Here is a 13,974-nt window from a genome sequence, read left to right as displayed (position 1 = left end):
GCTAGAGGGTCCTAGAATTTCATGTAGTAGCATGTGCTGTATATGGCAAAGCTGATGTGTCTAGGACAGTTGTGTTTTAGTTTTTGTTGGAGGGTCCCTTGCATTATTATCAAGTCAGAAGTAGTAATACCAAAAATAAATACATTGGCATAAATTTTACATTCGGACTGCTAATCGGCTCATTTTTTACTGTTTGTTTTGCACATTTTAGTCTGTATAATTGATACAGCTGTACATATGTGCTATTGTAACTCATTCTCAAAGAGTCTTTTCAGAAATAAGTGTGGATAGACCAGTTAGATAACAAGGTACAGTAGGAAACATTCTTTGACAAACCAGGAAGTAACACAAAATAAGGAGAACAACAGAGTTTCCCATGGATTCAGCCACTAAAGGCTGAATCTTTTAAAGATTCGTTTGGAGTGTAGGTTGAGCACCATAGTCCAGTTGTGTCATTAATGTGTTGTGACTAGGATTCTCTGAACTCTGCTACTCCCAGCCGCTGCCTGGACTGAGTGGACTGAAAGGGCTCTGATGTGCATGTTATAAAGGAAACTATATGCTGTGCACAGCCTTCTCATCCCAGTACTAGGGCTGTTGAGGCATTGACCAATGTTTAGCCATTTTGGATTGAGGGGTACAAGGGCGGAGCGGTGGCTCTGTGGCCAGGGATCTGCGCCTGTGACTGGAAGGTTGCCGGTTCAAATCATAGCCGGCAGAGGAATCCTACTCCGTTGGGCCCCTGAGCAAGGCCCTTAACCCTACCTGCTCCAGGGGCACCGTACAATGGCTGACCCTGCGGTCTGACCCCAGGCTCTCTCCCTGTCTGTGTGTCTGTGTCTCATGGAGAGCAAGCTGGGGTATGCGAAAAGACAAATTCCTAATGCAAGAAATCGTATAGGGCTAATAAAGCAACATTATTATAAAAAGAAAACAATTGGTAATTGGATTTTACCAGTTTTTAATTGCTAATTCCAAATAAAAAGCAAACAGGAGACAGGTTCATAGCAGTTAAAACATTGAAACAAAACTTTTTAGAAACATTTCTGCTTATGGTAAATTAATATGGTGTTGGGCGATCACACCTGTTTGATGGAGATGGAAAATATGGTCTATGGCATCATTCTTAAAATATCCAATAAATGCTATATTGATGGAAGAAGGCTTCGACATCTGAATAATATCAGTGTTATGTTCATAAAAACATTGGGAGACCACACACCTGATTATTACTTCTGGCTCTGTGGAGCTCACAGTGGACCATTTGTGATGAAACTAGCTGCTCATACCTCATCTTGAAATTTGCAGTCACTTGAGCTGCAGCTGCAGTGTGTCGTGTTTTGACCTGTGTTTAATTTGATTTTAAATTAATTTTAAAGTGTTTTGCACTTTTAATTAATGCATGGAGGTCACAATTCCAGAGTATGCTCTTCTAGCTTCTGTTTCCCTTTGCTGATGATGTCGTCCTTCCCTCAGAGTTGACATCACCTCAGATACCGTTGCTCATGAAGCGTCAGCAAGTTGAGCAGTCTTGATCAATGAAGTTCCTGCCTAACGTGCCCCAGCTGTCACCTCTCTGTTCAAATTCACTGAGGTCTCCTAAACAGCCATGTTAGCTTCTATACTTGACCCTAAGCATGCTGGGATGGCATGACCACACTTTTCAGTATATTTGGTGTCCCTCCTTTATCTAGGTGTTTCTGTTTTTTTACATTACCTTATATGTTACGTCAGATAAAAAAAAATAATTAAAGCAGGCATGGCACACTCAGCTGGGCTTTCTGTATCACGTGTCACTGAATCTCACAGTTTGTTCCTTGAGCTATAATGACCATTTGAAATTGTTAGAAGGCCTTCTGCCATGGGCAGTATGGAATTTAGAGATGTGTTAATTAAGTAATTAGAGCAGTTAGGATGACGAGTGTGTGGGCGGAGCAGAAGCCAGAAGGCACACTGGACCAAAAGTAGCTGCTGGCGTCACCCCTGGTTAGAGAGCTGTGTTTTGCACAAACAAAAACTGTTGCTAAGAGACGGCGATTTCACTGATGCTCACGCTGTGGAACAGCATCGGTGTCTGCTTTGCTTCTGATGTCCCGTTCCAAAGACACAACTGAACTCTACATCAGCCTCCAACAGTAACAGTGTTGCTGTCTTCTGTTCTCTGTGGTCGAAGTCAACGAATGTTAATGTATGATGTGAAAACAATTTTCAGGAAAAGCGAACTTTCATTTCGAATTAAAGGAAGTTGGTGTACACATCTGACATTCAACAACAATGTCAGATCTTGAATAAATCATGTAATAAAAGTAGAGTACAGTCCAACAGATCTGAGTTTTTTTCAATTAAGGCGCATTAATCCTCTTATCATTCTTCTGTTTCATTCCTGCATTAAAAATCTCATAATTGTTGCATCTTTGACAAAAATGTTAACCTAAAGATGTCTGAGAATGTCCTTTTTTTGTTTGAGCAAAATCATGGAGTTATCTGTTGCTTTGAAGCAAGGTTGGTCATTTTGTTGAATTTCATTTCAGGATGTACTCAGCTATGTATCAGCCTTAATAGCCCCATGTCAGGCTACAAAGTCCTTTATGGTTACAGTAAATCACATCCTGTTATTATATGCTGAAGTTATTTATTTCTACCGTTCTTGTTCATTGTCTGTTTTTTGTCTTTCAGAAATTCAGAAGTTGGTTTTAGCAGGAAGAATGGGGGAAGCGATCGATACAACACAACAGCTTTACCCAAGTTTACTAGAAAGAAATCCCAACCTCTTATTCATGTTAAAGTAAGTTCTCTGACTTCCAATGACAGCACATAGCACATAAAGTTTGTAAATAACTGCTTAGGATGAGAACTTTTCTAGTCACCAAGCATAGTGTTGCTGTGCTAAATCCTCTAAAGTTTCAAACAACATTCAAATCATACCATGAGAGACACAACACAGGTTGCAAGTATATGAAGCAAACTGTCCACATTTAAGTAAATGGTGATAGTTTACATTCTTAATTAATGTTATTTCTTATTCTTACTAATTATGTTTTATAGAGTGCTTTCTAATATTGTTTATTGGTCTTAAATATACTTTTTAAATATTTTTGTGAAATAGAAATACCTGTCTGAAAAACAGAGTTGCTATTATTACTACAGCTTGAGTTCTGGCTCTTGTGGAATTATAAACTTTTCTGCTTCTGCTAATGCAGAAACATCTTCAAGGTTGTAAGATGTAAGTTTTTATACAGTATTTTCACAGCCAAGAGTGAAAGTCATCATGTACTGTACTGTACTGTGGTTTATTTCTGAACTGTTATATGTGGTCTGTAAATGACTACTTCATTATAAATTTGTCATTCAAACCATGGATATAACCTGTTTCTGGGCTGCTGGTACAGCCCTTTCTGTGACATTTCAATACATTGTCATTTACATAGAGTTTCACATCCAGATACGTTGGTCAATGAATTAGCCAATGACCAGATATTGCCGCTTTTGGAAATATGGTTTGTTATTTATTAACGCATTTACTGTATCCTTATCAGTTCCACGTGTCTGCCTGCCATCGGATGGCAGCATCCCACAGGGAAATGAGAAGAAGCTGTCACTGATAAATGAAACAGTGATTTAGTATAAGCTCCCGTTAATGCTGTCAAGTGAAGAGGTGGTTTATGTCCACTACAAAAAAGCTCTTCTGATGTATTTATCACTTGTTGAGAGACATTGATCACTTTTTTTGATCCTCATGAAGAGCAGATAGCTGGCGATTACCATAATTGAAGTACAACTTGGAGAACAACCTGGTTTCTAAACGTGGACGTGTATGCCCCGCTTTAACAATAGAAGGGCCCTACGAGAGATGTACAATTAAAGACCTCAAAGGCCAGATTTCCTTTAGGATTTGTAGGTTTTCATTAGCAAAATGAAAAAAGCATGCCTTGATTTTTACGTCCAATTAAGCTTTTAATGTTGTAGTGCAATAAAAACCACAAGATCCAGTGGCCCTTGAGGACTGGGTTGCTATACTTGAAGTTTACTTGAAACAGGATATTACGTAATACCAGACATCAAATTATAAGTTGGCTACAAATTCTGTCAGTAACATCTCTTAAAAAATCTTTTTTGGTGAGGGATCTTTCAGCTAAGACTGCAGCGCACAAGTGTAATTATTGTCCATGCTCTCCTGGTTATGCACCAGCAGCTGATCTCCCATCCAGCCTTTTCTCCCTGTAGAGATACAGATGCTGACGGCATCCTCATTCTGTTGGGTAGCATGAGGCACGGAGGCTGGTGCTCCCGAAGCAGCCCTTTCACCTCTCGGTCTCTCGCAGGGTGCGGCAGTTTATAGAAATGGTGAACGGGACGGACAGCGAAGTGCGGTGCCTGGGGGGCCGCAGCCCGAAGTCCCAGGACAGCTACCCGGGGAGTCCACGGCCCTTCGGCAGCCCCAGCACGAGCCCCAGCCACAGCGCCATCATCCACAGCCTGGCCTCTGTCAAGCCCAGCGGCTCGCACGGGCACCTGGCAGGTAAGCACGAGTCTCCCGCTTCGCCCGCGCACACGGTCCCATACACCTGCCCGCACCAGAGCCTCTCCGTCACTGCTGCTCACCTGTACCCGGGGTCTGACTTCTGTATTACCAGCTCTGACGGAGAAAAGCTGCCCTCTTATTTACCAGTCTCCTCCTAGTCAGTGAATATAATGAAAAAAAAAATTGATAAAATGTGTTTATTAGTAGTAAATCTAAATTTCTAAGCATCAGCAGTAGGGAGACAAGGCCCGACCCTATATGCTGGAGTCTGTACACAGACAGGCAACCGGTGAGAGCTCTGGTTAGGAGCTCAGTTTATGTCAAGCGACAGAGCTGTCCTGATGCTGCTCAGAGCTCACGGGTCTGGAACTGCATGTTCTGCACCTGCGCCAGGAGGATCCCACGCGTGTCAATGAAGCACGGAGCAGTGGCTATTCTGTTTGAGTGGAAATCTTTGCCACCATTTTCAGCTTTCAAATGTTTTTTGTTGTAATGCGTCGAGCGTGCTCAGATTGTCAGACTGTAGGCCCAAGGCTAGTTGAGATTCAGATCAACGTGCCTTCAGTGGGGAAGAAAGTTTAAATCATCTGCATTGTAGAACACTTTATTGTAGACTCTGTGGAGGTCTGCTCAATTGTTGAGTATTGTTCTGGATTTTAACTCGCGTTGAAGTGGCTCATGCCTCAGTTTGTCTGCTTGGCTTTAATGGTCACGGAACTTTTATTCTTTCAGAATAATTAAAGGAAATTGATTTAGGTCTACTTTACTGAATTGTTTCTCTTTCTGAGGGAAGAACAGCTCTAGGTATTTTTTTCTTTTGCACACAAGTTCTTGTCCACTAGCTTCTTACAGGATGTGTCAATGGTTGTGGTTCCAGACTTGAGCTGGAACAAAGCAAAGATCGCTTTATTAGCTGCCTTGAGATATTAATCAAAGTGATCTGTTTCTTTGGTGATTAATGGCAGTTGTCAATAACTTTGTCCCACAAATTGTATTGTAGAAGCCAATAAAGCTTTAAAAAAAAATCTCACCCATGGGAAAAATTATCCTACATTTCATAAAAAGAGAGAAAATATTAGCTTCAATATTAAATTGTTAATTTCAGTTAATTATTGAACAATTACAGATAATAAAACTGTACTGATTGCATATATTATATTGAACTTGTAAATATGTTGCTTAAATTGTTCAGGCCTCTGAGAACTAAATGAATTTAGCAGCATCACATTACAGTATATGACTGTTTTACTCAAAGACATCTCACATATTAAATGCCCCAAATGTTTGGATATATTTTATAGCATAGGTTAATTTAATGTCTAGTGTGTACTAGAACTTTTGTGCAAAGGCATTTGATGAATTCAGTATACACTCATATTTTCAATGTATTAAACATTATATAATGAAATATTAGATACTTTCATATTATAAGATATGAGATACTAGATTATTAGATACTTTTTTATCTAATATTCCAGATTTTTATCATTGCTATTTGAAATAAAGAAGTGGCAAATCATAAGTTTTGTGTTTTTTGATAAGTCAGAAATACTACTAGCAGAGTCTGTCATCATTCATAAATTGTCCAATAGTTATCCCATATGCTTACACGTATGAACGAAATAATTGGGAGACATTAAAGCTGTCAACCTGCCAAAGTATTAAAAGCATTTAAATGCATTTTGCAAATGTTTTTTTCTAAGTATTTAAAAGTTTTCAAGTACAGAATAAATAATGTAGGTTGCAAAGTACTCATAATGTGTCTTTCATGTTGAGAGGTTTCTAAAGGCATTTACTGTATTATACATACAGTATGTATTTTACGAAGTAATGACTGTTATACAAAGACGTAATTGAACAGAGTGGCACAGCACTTAGTGGGCACAGTAAACTTCAGTCAAAGAATGCCATAATAAAGTATTTTAATTGGAGAGATTTGAAGTTATTGTAAGCATTATTTTAACACTAGTAATATTAGAGACTGTAGTTTTGCACTTTATCCATTCTGTTAATTTTTGTGAATAGATTTCAAGTGATTTTTTTTAGCAGCATAGTAGTACAGTGGCTGTTACTTCTTCCCTAGGCGTGCTGCCGGGGTTAATCGGTGTCTTTAAATTGTCCTGGTGTTTGCGTGCACAGAATCAAAGTAACTTCTTGGAAAAAAACCAAAGATGGTATCTTTTGTCAAGACAGCGGCCGTTAGCAGTTGTGTTGCCAGGATAATGAAAGGTGTCTGTGGGGAGTGAATCATTGTACTGCTGATTCTCCTCGAAAGAGCTGCACTGAAAGTTAAGAAATAGCCACCAACTCCTTAAGTTGCCTGAGTGTGTTGTAGAGGGTGACTAAAGAAACAGTTGTTTTGGAGAAATTGCTTTCTGCCTGCCACCAATCACGTCTGCTGTTTTTATTGACAAGTCGGTCAGTTCCTATTGTCATTCCAATCTATTTTAGGCTATAGGCTTCAATAAACCTGAGTTTTGAAACACTAATTTATTTCTGAACTGCATGCCAAGGAAAATGGTTCGAGGTTTTGAAATTGTGCTACACAATTTGAAAATGACCATTTTATTTCATGTACCTAACTGCTGTTTGCAGGCATGGCAGAATAAATTGGGGACTGTTCACAAAAATGTTTTTGGAAATGAACACAAACAAAAAAATATAACTACTGTTTCTCAAAAGTCTTGAATATTTTAAGTTTTGAACTTTGCTTAATGTACCCTACTTATATATATAGAAAAATAAGAACATAATCAAAGACTTGTAAGTATTCACACCCTATGCTAATACGTGTAAGATTAAAAGTAAGTTCAACTGTCATGTTTATAACTACGGCCATAACATGTCCTTATGTTGGGTTATGTTCCTAACACTGGATGTAAAGGTGATGTATGCATGAAGTGAAACATAATTTCTGGCCATTTTTGGTTTGTAGATTTATTGGAAGGAAAAATATTGTGTGCCTTTGGCTGTAATTATGTTTTATTATAAATTATCTTTTTTTTTCTTCTCCTTTAGTAAAATTTTGCTGTGGAGGGCTGTTCCTTATCCAGTGTGTAATTCATTAACAGTGCAAATTGGGCTCTTACTGAGGTGTATGTGCTGTCTATCAACTTCCTTTCAGAGTGTGATTAATCTTGGGTGTGAAGAAGCGGGCCCCAGGGCCTCTTTATTCTCTCTGATCACACATCAGAAGCTTTCGGCAGCGTTGTTAACTTCAGTACACATCACTCTGAGAGCACGGCTGGTAGTTTTGGAACAACAGGCTTTAAGCCCTGAATCATCTTCTTAATCAACTGTTTGCATAACAAACCATCTGCTTAGACCACATTTTGTTTACAGCGTCAATATGTGCATACGTGCACGTTTCGTGTATACCATTGAGTGATAAAGAAGGTAATCGTGGTTAGACTGAATCTGTAGTAAAGCTTCAACGCATGATGAAAACATGGATAGGAAAAAAACAGCAGTTCTCATGCTAAATCTTAGACTGCCTTACCTAAGAGCCTCAAGATTTTCTTCTCCATTTTCTGATGGACTTTTTGGGTGTTCTCTCTCTAAAGTATGAACGACTGTTCTAGGTTACTTGCGTGTGGTGTTTTGCATGTGGTTGCTTTCCAAGGTTTATCATAATCTCCTGCTTTAGTTTATGATAAACAGTGCTCGCTTCACTGTATGTTCTCTTCTGTTGGAGATTTTCTACCCTGTAAATCTACTGCCAAGCTTCTCATATGGGGAAAATCACAGTGCATCCGAATTCCTGTGTCATATGGAAATATTTTATAAGCCACGTCTGCCAGAGTACTGTGTTCCCTGAAGCACTGAAAAACTCAAACGTCTGTGAAATAACGGATCTAACCAGGTGACAAACTTGAACGCAGTGTGCGCTGAAGTCTTTTTCTTTTACTTCCAGTGCCTCTGTGCTTTTTCCAGGTTTCGACAACTGTACTAACGGAGTGATGTCCAGCAAACCACACCAGGGACCCCACTGTCACAAGCACCCGGCCTCCAATCTAAGTAATGCAGAGCTCAACAGTATAAACAGCACCAGATCCCAGCAGTCCAACAGCTACCCAAGGTAAGGCTTAAGCCAAAAATCTCTTTGCTGCTACCCTTAAATCAGCTTCTGATTGGGGGGGAAAAAATGGCTTTGTAAGGTAAGGTAGACTGCAAGTTTAAGAGCCTGGAGATCACTGTTCAGATTCCAGACTGGCACTACCTGCAGACTCCAGCATGGAGTACTGAACAGTGGCAAAGAATCGCCCACCGATCACTGGGGTTGTGTGAAAACATAAGAACCTAGGGGCAGTTACTAAAGAGACACCATTTGGCTCATTTGGCTTTTTGTCTCCTGGTAGCTAATAGATTAGAGTAGAATAGTTCTCAGGGACACTTTGTGACAGAGGAGCCTGTCACATGCATTGAATTGGAGAAATGGTTTGTTCCAGAGGGGGAGGGGCCTGCAAGCTATTTAAGCTGGCTCCTCAGCCTAAGAGGGAGTTGGTTGGTGGTTGTTGGTGTGGTTGGAATGTCAGGTAGTGTGACTGAAAACGGAGAGAGAGCAGTGAGAAAAGGAGGGTTTATCTTTATTTGAAGAATTAGTTTCATTTCTTTTTGGGGTTTTGTTTTCTGGTAAATAAACTGCACTTATTTTACTTGAGTGCCTTTGCGGCGGAGCCGTTCTGTTATAAAACGGACCTACTTTGGCCTTCCTCAGGCCATTGTGTGACACACTTCTTTAAAGAAGCCAGTGTATCTGATTCATTAACATGGCCGTGTTATTGAATCTTGTTCCCTTCCCTCACAAACCCTAGTTTAGCAAATTGTGTTCTCAGTTTTAGATGCACTTTCCAGTATTTTCCACTTGTCTTTGGATTCATTCATTTCAATGTTGAGTCTCAGTAAATCTAATAGCTTTCACTTTTTTTATTGCAAATGAGGTTTTTTTATTGCTTGTATCAGATTTCCTCATGGTTTTCTGTGTTCAAGATTTAGAAAGCTCTGTTTCTCTTAATAGACTGTTGGTTTAGAGTTCAGGGAGGTATATTGTCTGCTCTCTTAAGGAGAGATTCATTTAATACTATGTTTTTTTTGTAATTTGGTGCCGAATATTGTACACAGATTTTATATGAAGTGTTACCAGTGCATTGTACAATTGTTTAACAATGTCCCTTGATTTGAATTCTATACCTTTTTATAGCCTAAAACTGTTTTTGTTGGTTCCTGACTGTGTCTAAAAGATTTAATAATGTATTTACAAGTAATGCAAAGTCTTTCCAAAAGTAACTTCTTCAGGCTGAGTGTTTCCCATTTTATATTTGTAGTTTTTATTTTGTTCAGTATCAGTCAGGTTTTTGCTGAAATTCGGGACTTTGGGTATGATCTATAATCCTGACTAGTTTGCGCACTACACAAGAACCTAGATACTTGGTATAATTTAGAAAGAACGATGGTCCTGGGACAGATGCCCTAGATGCTACAATCATTGCATTGCTTTAGTATGATTCACCCCATATCTGTAATCTTCATTTTGAATTCTTTGATCAGTCTGCATAGCAATTAATGGTTTATGAGGACATTTGTGAAAAATCTTTTTAAAATCGAAATGTGCACTCTGCCTTGATTGACCTGCAGATGTTGCTTGTTTAAAGGCCTATAACAAGTTAAACAAAGCCTACGTTTTCTAAATCCATTTTGACTATCTCTTATATTCTTATTTCTGTACAGATGACGCTCTAGTTAATTATAATTATTGTAGGCACTACATTGGCAATTGTCCAGTCACAGAGCACATTAACCTTGTGTTGAGAGGCTGGTGGGAGGGTTTTTTAATGATCTGTGAATAATATCTCTTGTTACCAAATGCATTTGGCAAAATACATTTGGACCCTAAAGATGTTGTTGATCCAATGTGATACTAGCACTTGTAACCCCCCTTGCCTGTTTAATGTTGTTAATATTTGTAAAGGACTGTGTGTTTGCTCAGCCATGTTGTGTTCCTTCCTTGGTAAATACCTGAGCAATGTTATTAATTTCCTTGTCATCATCTAAAAGTTTAGTTTTTTTTCTCCCGAGACATTTTACTTCATCCTTGTTTTCGTTTAGCTTTTTTTTTTTTGCTTTATTCCTTTCTACTTCTATCTTGGCTTTTCTAATATCCTTTTATCCCAACCTGTAATTGCAGTTAATTCTGCTACATTTCTTTCACAGGATTCATGTTTTTTTTCCTTCTTGTTATACTTAAAAGTGCCAATCAAATGTCTACATACCTTTATTGAAATTTCAGGCATTGTATTTTTCCTGGAAATTATCCATTTGTTGTTCACTTGAATATTGTTTGTTACAAGACCTTGACATGACTGTCTTGATTTCAGCCTTTCAACTGAATTTCAGCTGAAATTTCAATAAGGGTGACGAGACATTTGATAATCATTGTATTTAACTATTTGGGCCACTGCTTTCTTGACTTTGGGGAGTTGTGGCTTGCTGATCCGCAGTGACCCTTGTCACCAGACCAGGTCATGTAATAAGATTCTAAAGCTCATCATCTGATTTTGTGTCAGCTACTGTATTGTAGTACCAAACCTCTTCCTGGAAGTCCACTATATGTGCTTTTTTTAACTCTAAAAACTGTGCTTTGCTTGATTGGAACTTATTTCTGGATTTGTCATGGATGGTGGGTTCGAAATGCAGGAATAATTCCTGCTTTTCTAGCCAATGGCACCACCTAGCAATTTAAAGGGTGGTAGGACTCTTAACAGATTCTTTATCTGCCAGAACCACCAGTGAATCCACAGACCAGTCAGGACAGTTCACCTGCATAATAGCCCTTTTTATTCTCTAGAACTTATCTACCCAGCACACAGAGCCCATGACGCAAAAAAAAACCCTCCAAGAGCCACACATTTTAGACCAACACAAGTACCCCACATACCCCAGTTACCAAACCCAGTGTCCCAGAGGCAAAGTCCAGCAGCGTTATTCTCCGGAACCAGTTCTGGTTGATGATCTAGTGTATCTCTTTCTTCCACTCCAAAGACAGGGACAGAACCCGTAGGTAGGCATCCCCATCAGTCTGCCTGTCCCTAGCAATGTGATCCCTGATGCTCCTCGGCCTACCCTGATCATGTCCGAGTCGAGTTTCTGGGTAAAAGGGGGTAGGAAGACGATACTGGGGGGCCGTCCCCTGCTGTATTCTGTAGATTCCCAGCTCTCTGAGTCCTCTCTTGGATGGTATCATGCAAACTCTGCCTTTTTTTTACAGCTTATTCTCTGTGTGTTTTCTTGTTGGGATTCTTAGATTCTTATAGCCCCCCATGGCTATTGGGGGGTGGAAGGTGAACGTATCCCTTTAATCAGTTCAGTTCACTTTATTGTCATTCTGCACTTATACAGATGTACAAGAGAGAACAAAATATGTTTTTTCCTGGCCCAAGGTGCACAATACACTAGAAACAATTAGCATAATGTCACAGTACAACACAAAAGAACACACATGAGGAGGGGACCGAGAGTCATCAGCAGCTATTGAGGTAGTATTGGTATATAAGCAAAAATAAAAAGATGTAAAAAGTAGATAAATGGGTGTTTACAGTAGTATCTGACAGACAATTAGTGCACTGTTGTTGGTCCCGTGGTAGCGCACTGCCATTTTGGAAAGATTGATGTCTTAGCTGTGGTCAGAGCTAACTGCTCAGGGCTCATTGACTGATTGTAGACAGAGGGCCACATGTGACTGTGCATTATGCATTCGTACCCTGTTCCAGAGCCCCCCTCCCGGTCCCGGCACAGTTAAATCTGTCTCATAACCCCACGTTTCTTCTGAACTGTCAGTTTTAAGAGGGCCTTTGATCAAGGGGAGGAAGCTCAGAAAACAAGGCGCAAACTGCATGAACACTTGGGGCAACACTTGCCCTTCAGTGTCAGCCCCTGACACTTTTTGCCCCACACCATTTTTTGTCTGGGACAAGTTCAGCCCTGACTTCCATATTCAAGGGCAGTTTTTAGCTCCACATTTTTTAGCAGCTTCGTCTCAACTTCCTCACCCTTAATTCTAACTAAACAATTCATGTAGAACACAAACAGGCAGGCACTCCCACAATGAGTCAGACTCTTTTCCCTTCTGTTGTGGTCTATTTAGTTATAATTCAGGCAGCCCACCTCAAGGAGGGCAATTTGGAAACTCAGACATTAATTATAGTCTCGTTTAAACTTTTAAGAGCTAAAGGTTCTTGTGCTCCAATAGAACACTGACATGAATTAACCTGCAATTAAGAACACGGTTAAGCAAAAACCGTGTTCTTAGAAGAGACCGTGCTTCCTCAGGACCAGGGTTGGGAACGTCTGCTCCGTAGTGTACCTCCCTACACTACAGGTATATTGTCCTGTCTGTAATTGTACTGCTGTGCCAATCCAGTGCAATGTGGAGCAGTACAGTAACAAGGAAGGCACATACTCTGTTCAAACAGCCAGGTTCACTTTCGCTTGACGTGTACGAGAGACTCCAAGGATATTCCAGACATCATACAGTCTTGTCGCTGAGAGCTGCTTCACTTCTGTCAGTGCTGATACCGCTGTGTGCACAGAAGCAACTCGGCTCAAACAAGTGGGCTTTTCAGGGGAAACTGTTTGATTGTTCAGGTACCCCTAAAAACAAGTACCCCTAGTTCTTAGGGGTACAGCTTAGGAAAGGGGAGAAACTAAAAGAAAAAACATTACCTAAAAAATGGCATGAACTTCCATACCTCTCTGAAGAAATAGAAGCCACGAAAGAACCAAATTACCCTGCATTTCCATACATTAAATGATGGGTTGATAGTATATGAATGACTTCTGCAAGAAAGGGAAAAGTTCTTTAACTTATTTAGACAGTGGTAAAGTACTTTCAATGTATTACTTCCAGCAATGATGTTGACATGGAGATGGATCACTATAGCAACGGGGTGTCGGAATCCTCATCCAATGGCTTTCTGAACGGCGGCTCCAAACACGATCTCGAAATGGAGGACTGCGAGTCTGAGATGGGTAAGGCAACATTTATCTAGTGTTTATAATGGATACCAGAGGGAGAATTCTGTAAAGGAAGGTCAGTTTCATGTGAGAAATATTGTTAGGTTTTAGGAAAAAGTAGTAGGATCCCTAAATGGTGAAATCCCTCTTGTGAAAGAATTCTTGTTTTGCTCCAGGATATCATCAGATGTGTCAAATCAGGCTGCTAAGATCATTTGTATTCTAAGTATGTATTTATTTGTATTATAAGAATATAATACAAACCTAAGCATAAAAATACTACAATAATTAAGGAAAAACTATTTGTTATTCATCATGTGACTTTTCTTTTACGTGCACATATGTATTCAATGCAACAAGAACTTTCCAATCCTCTGCAGTTTAACAGCTTTAAAAGTGATGCAGCTTAGCCTTCTTATTGGAGAAGTGAACATTCACAACAT

General features: G+C 39.6%; 1 protein-coding gene across 1 annotated transcript in view; it reads left to right on the top strand.

Annotated features, from left to right (window-relative positions):
* The window catches only part of ranbp9 (RAN binding protein 9), a 40,384-nt gene that overhangs the window by 22,285 nt on the left and 4,125 nt on the right, over positions 1-13,974 (top strand). Inside the window, exons 8-11 of the mRNA XM_088643609.1 lie at positions 2,677-2,785; positions 4,323-4,519; positions 8,456-8,600; positions 13,425-13,546. Of these exons, the coding sequence (XP_088499735.1) occupies positions 2,677-2,785; positions 4,323-4,519; positions 8,456-8,600; positions 13,425-13,546 (573 nt within the window). The remainder of the gene's footprint in view (positions 1-2,676; positions 2,786-4,322; positions 4,520-8,455; positions 8,601-13,424; positions 13,547-13,974) is intronic.

The sequence above is a fragment of the Lepisosteus platostomus genome, chromosome 8, assembly GCF_059453375.1.
Source record: "Lepisosteus platostomus isolate fLepPlt1 chromosome 8, fLepPlt1.hap1, whole genome shotgun sequence".
In the NCBI taxonomy this organism is placed as follows: domain Eukaryota; kingdom Metazoa; phylum Chordata; class Actinopteri; order Semionotiformes; family Lepisosteidae; genus Lepisosteus; species Lepisosteus platostomus.
The sequence above is the reverse complement of the archived record's forward strand: the minus strand, read 5'-3'. Positions and strand labels throughout refer to the sequence as shown.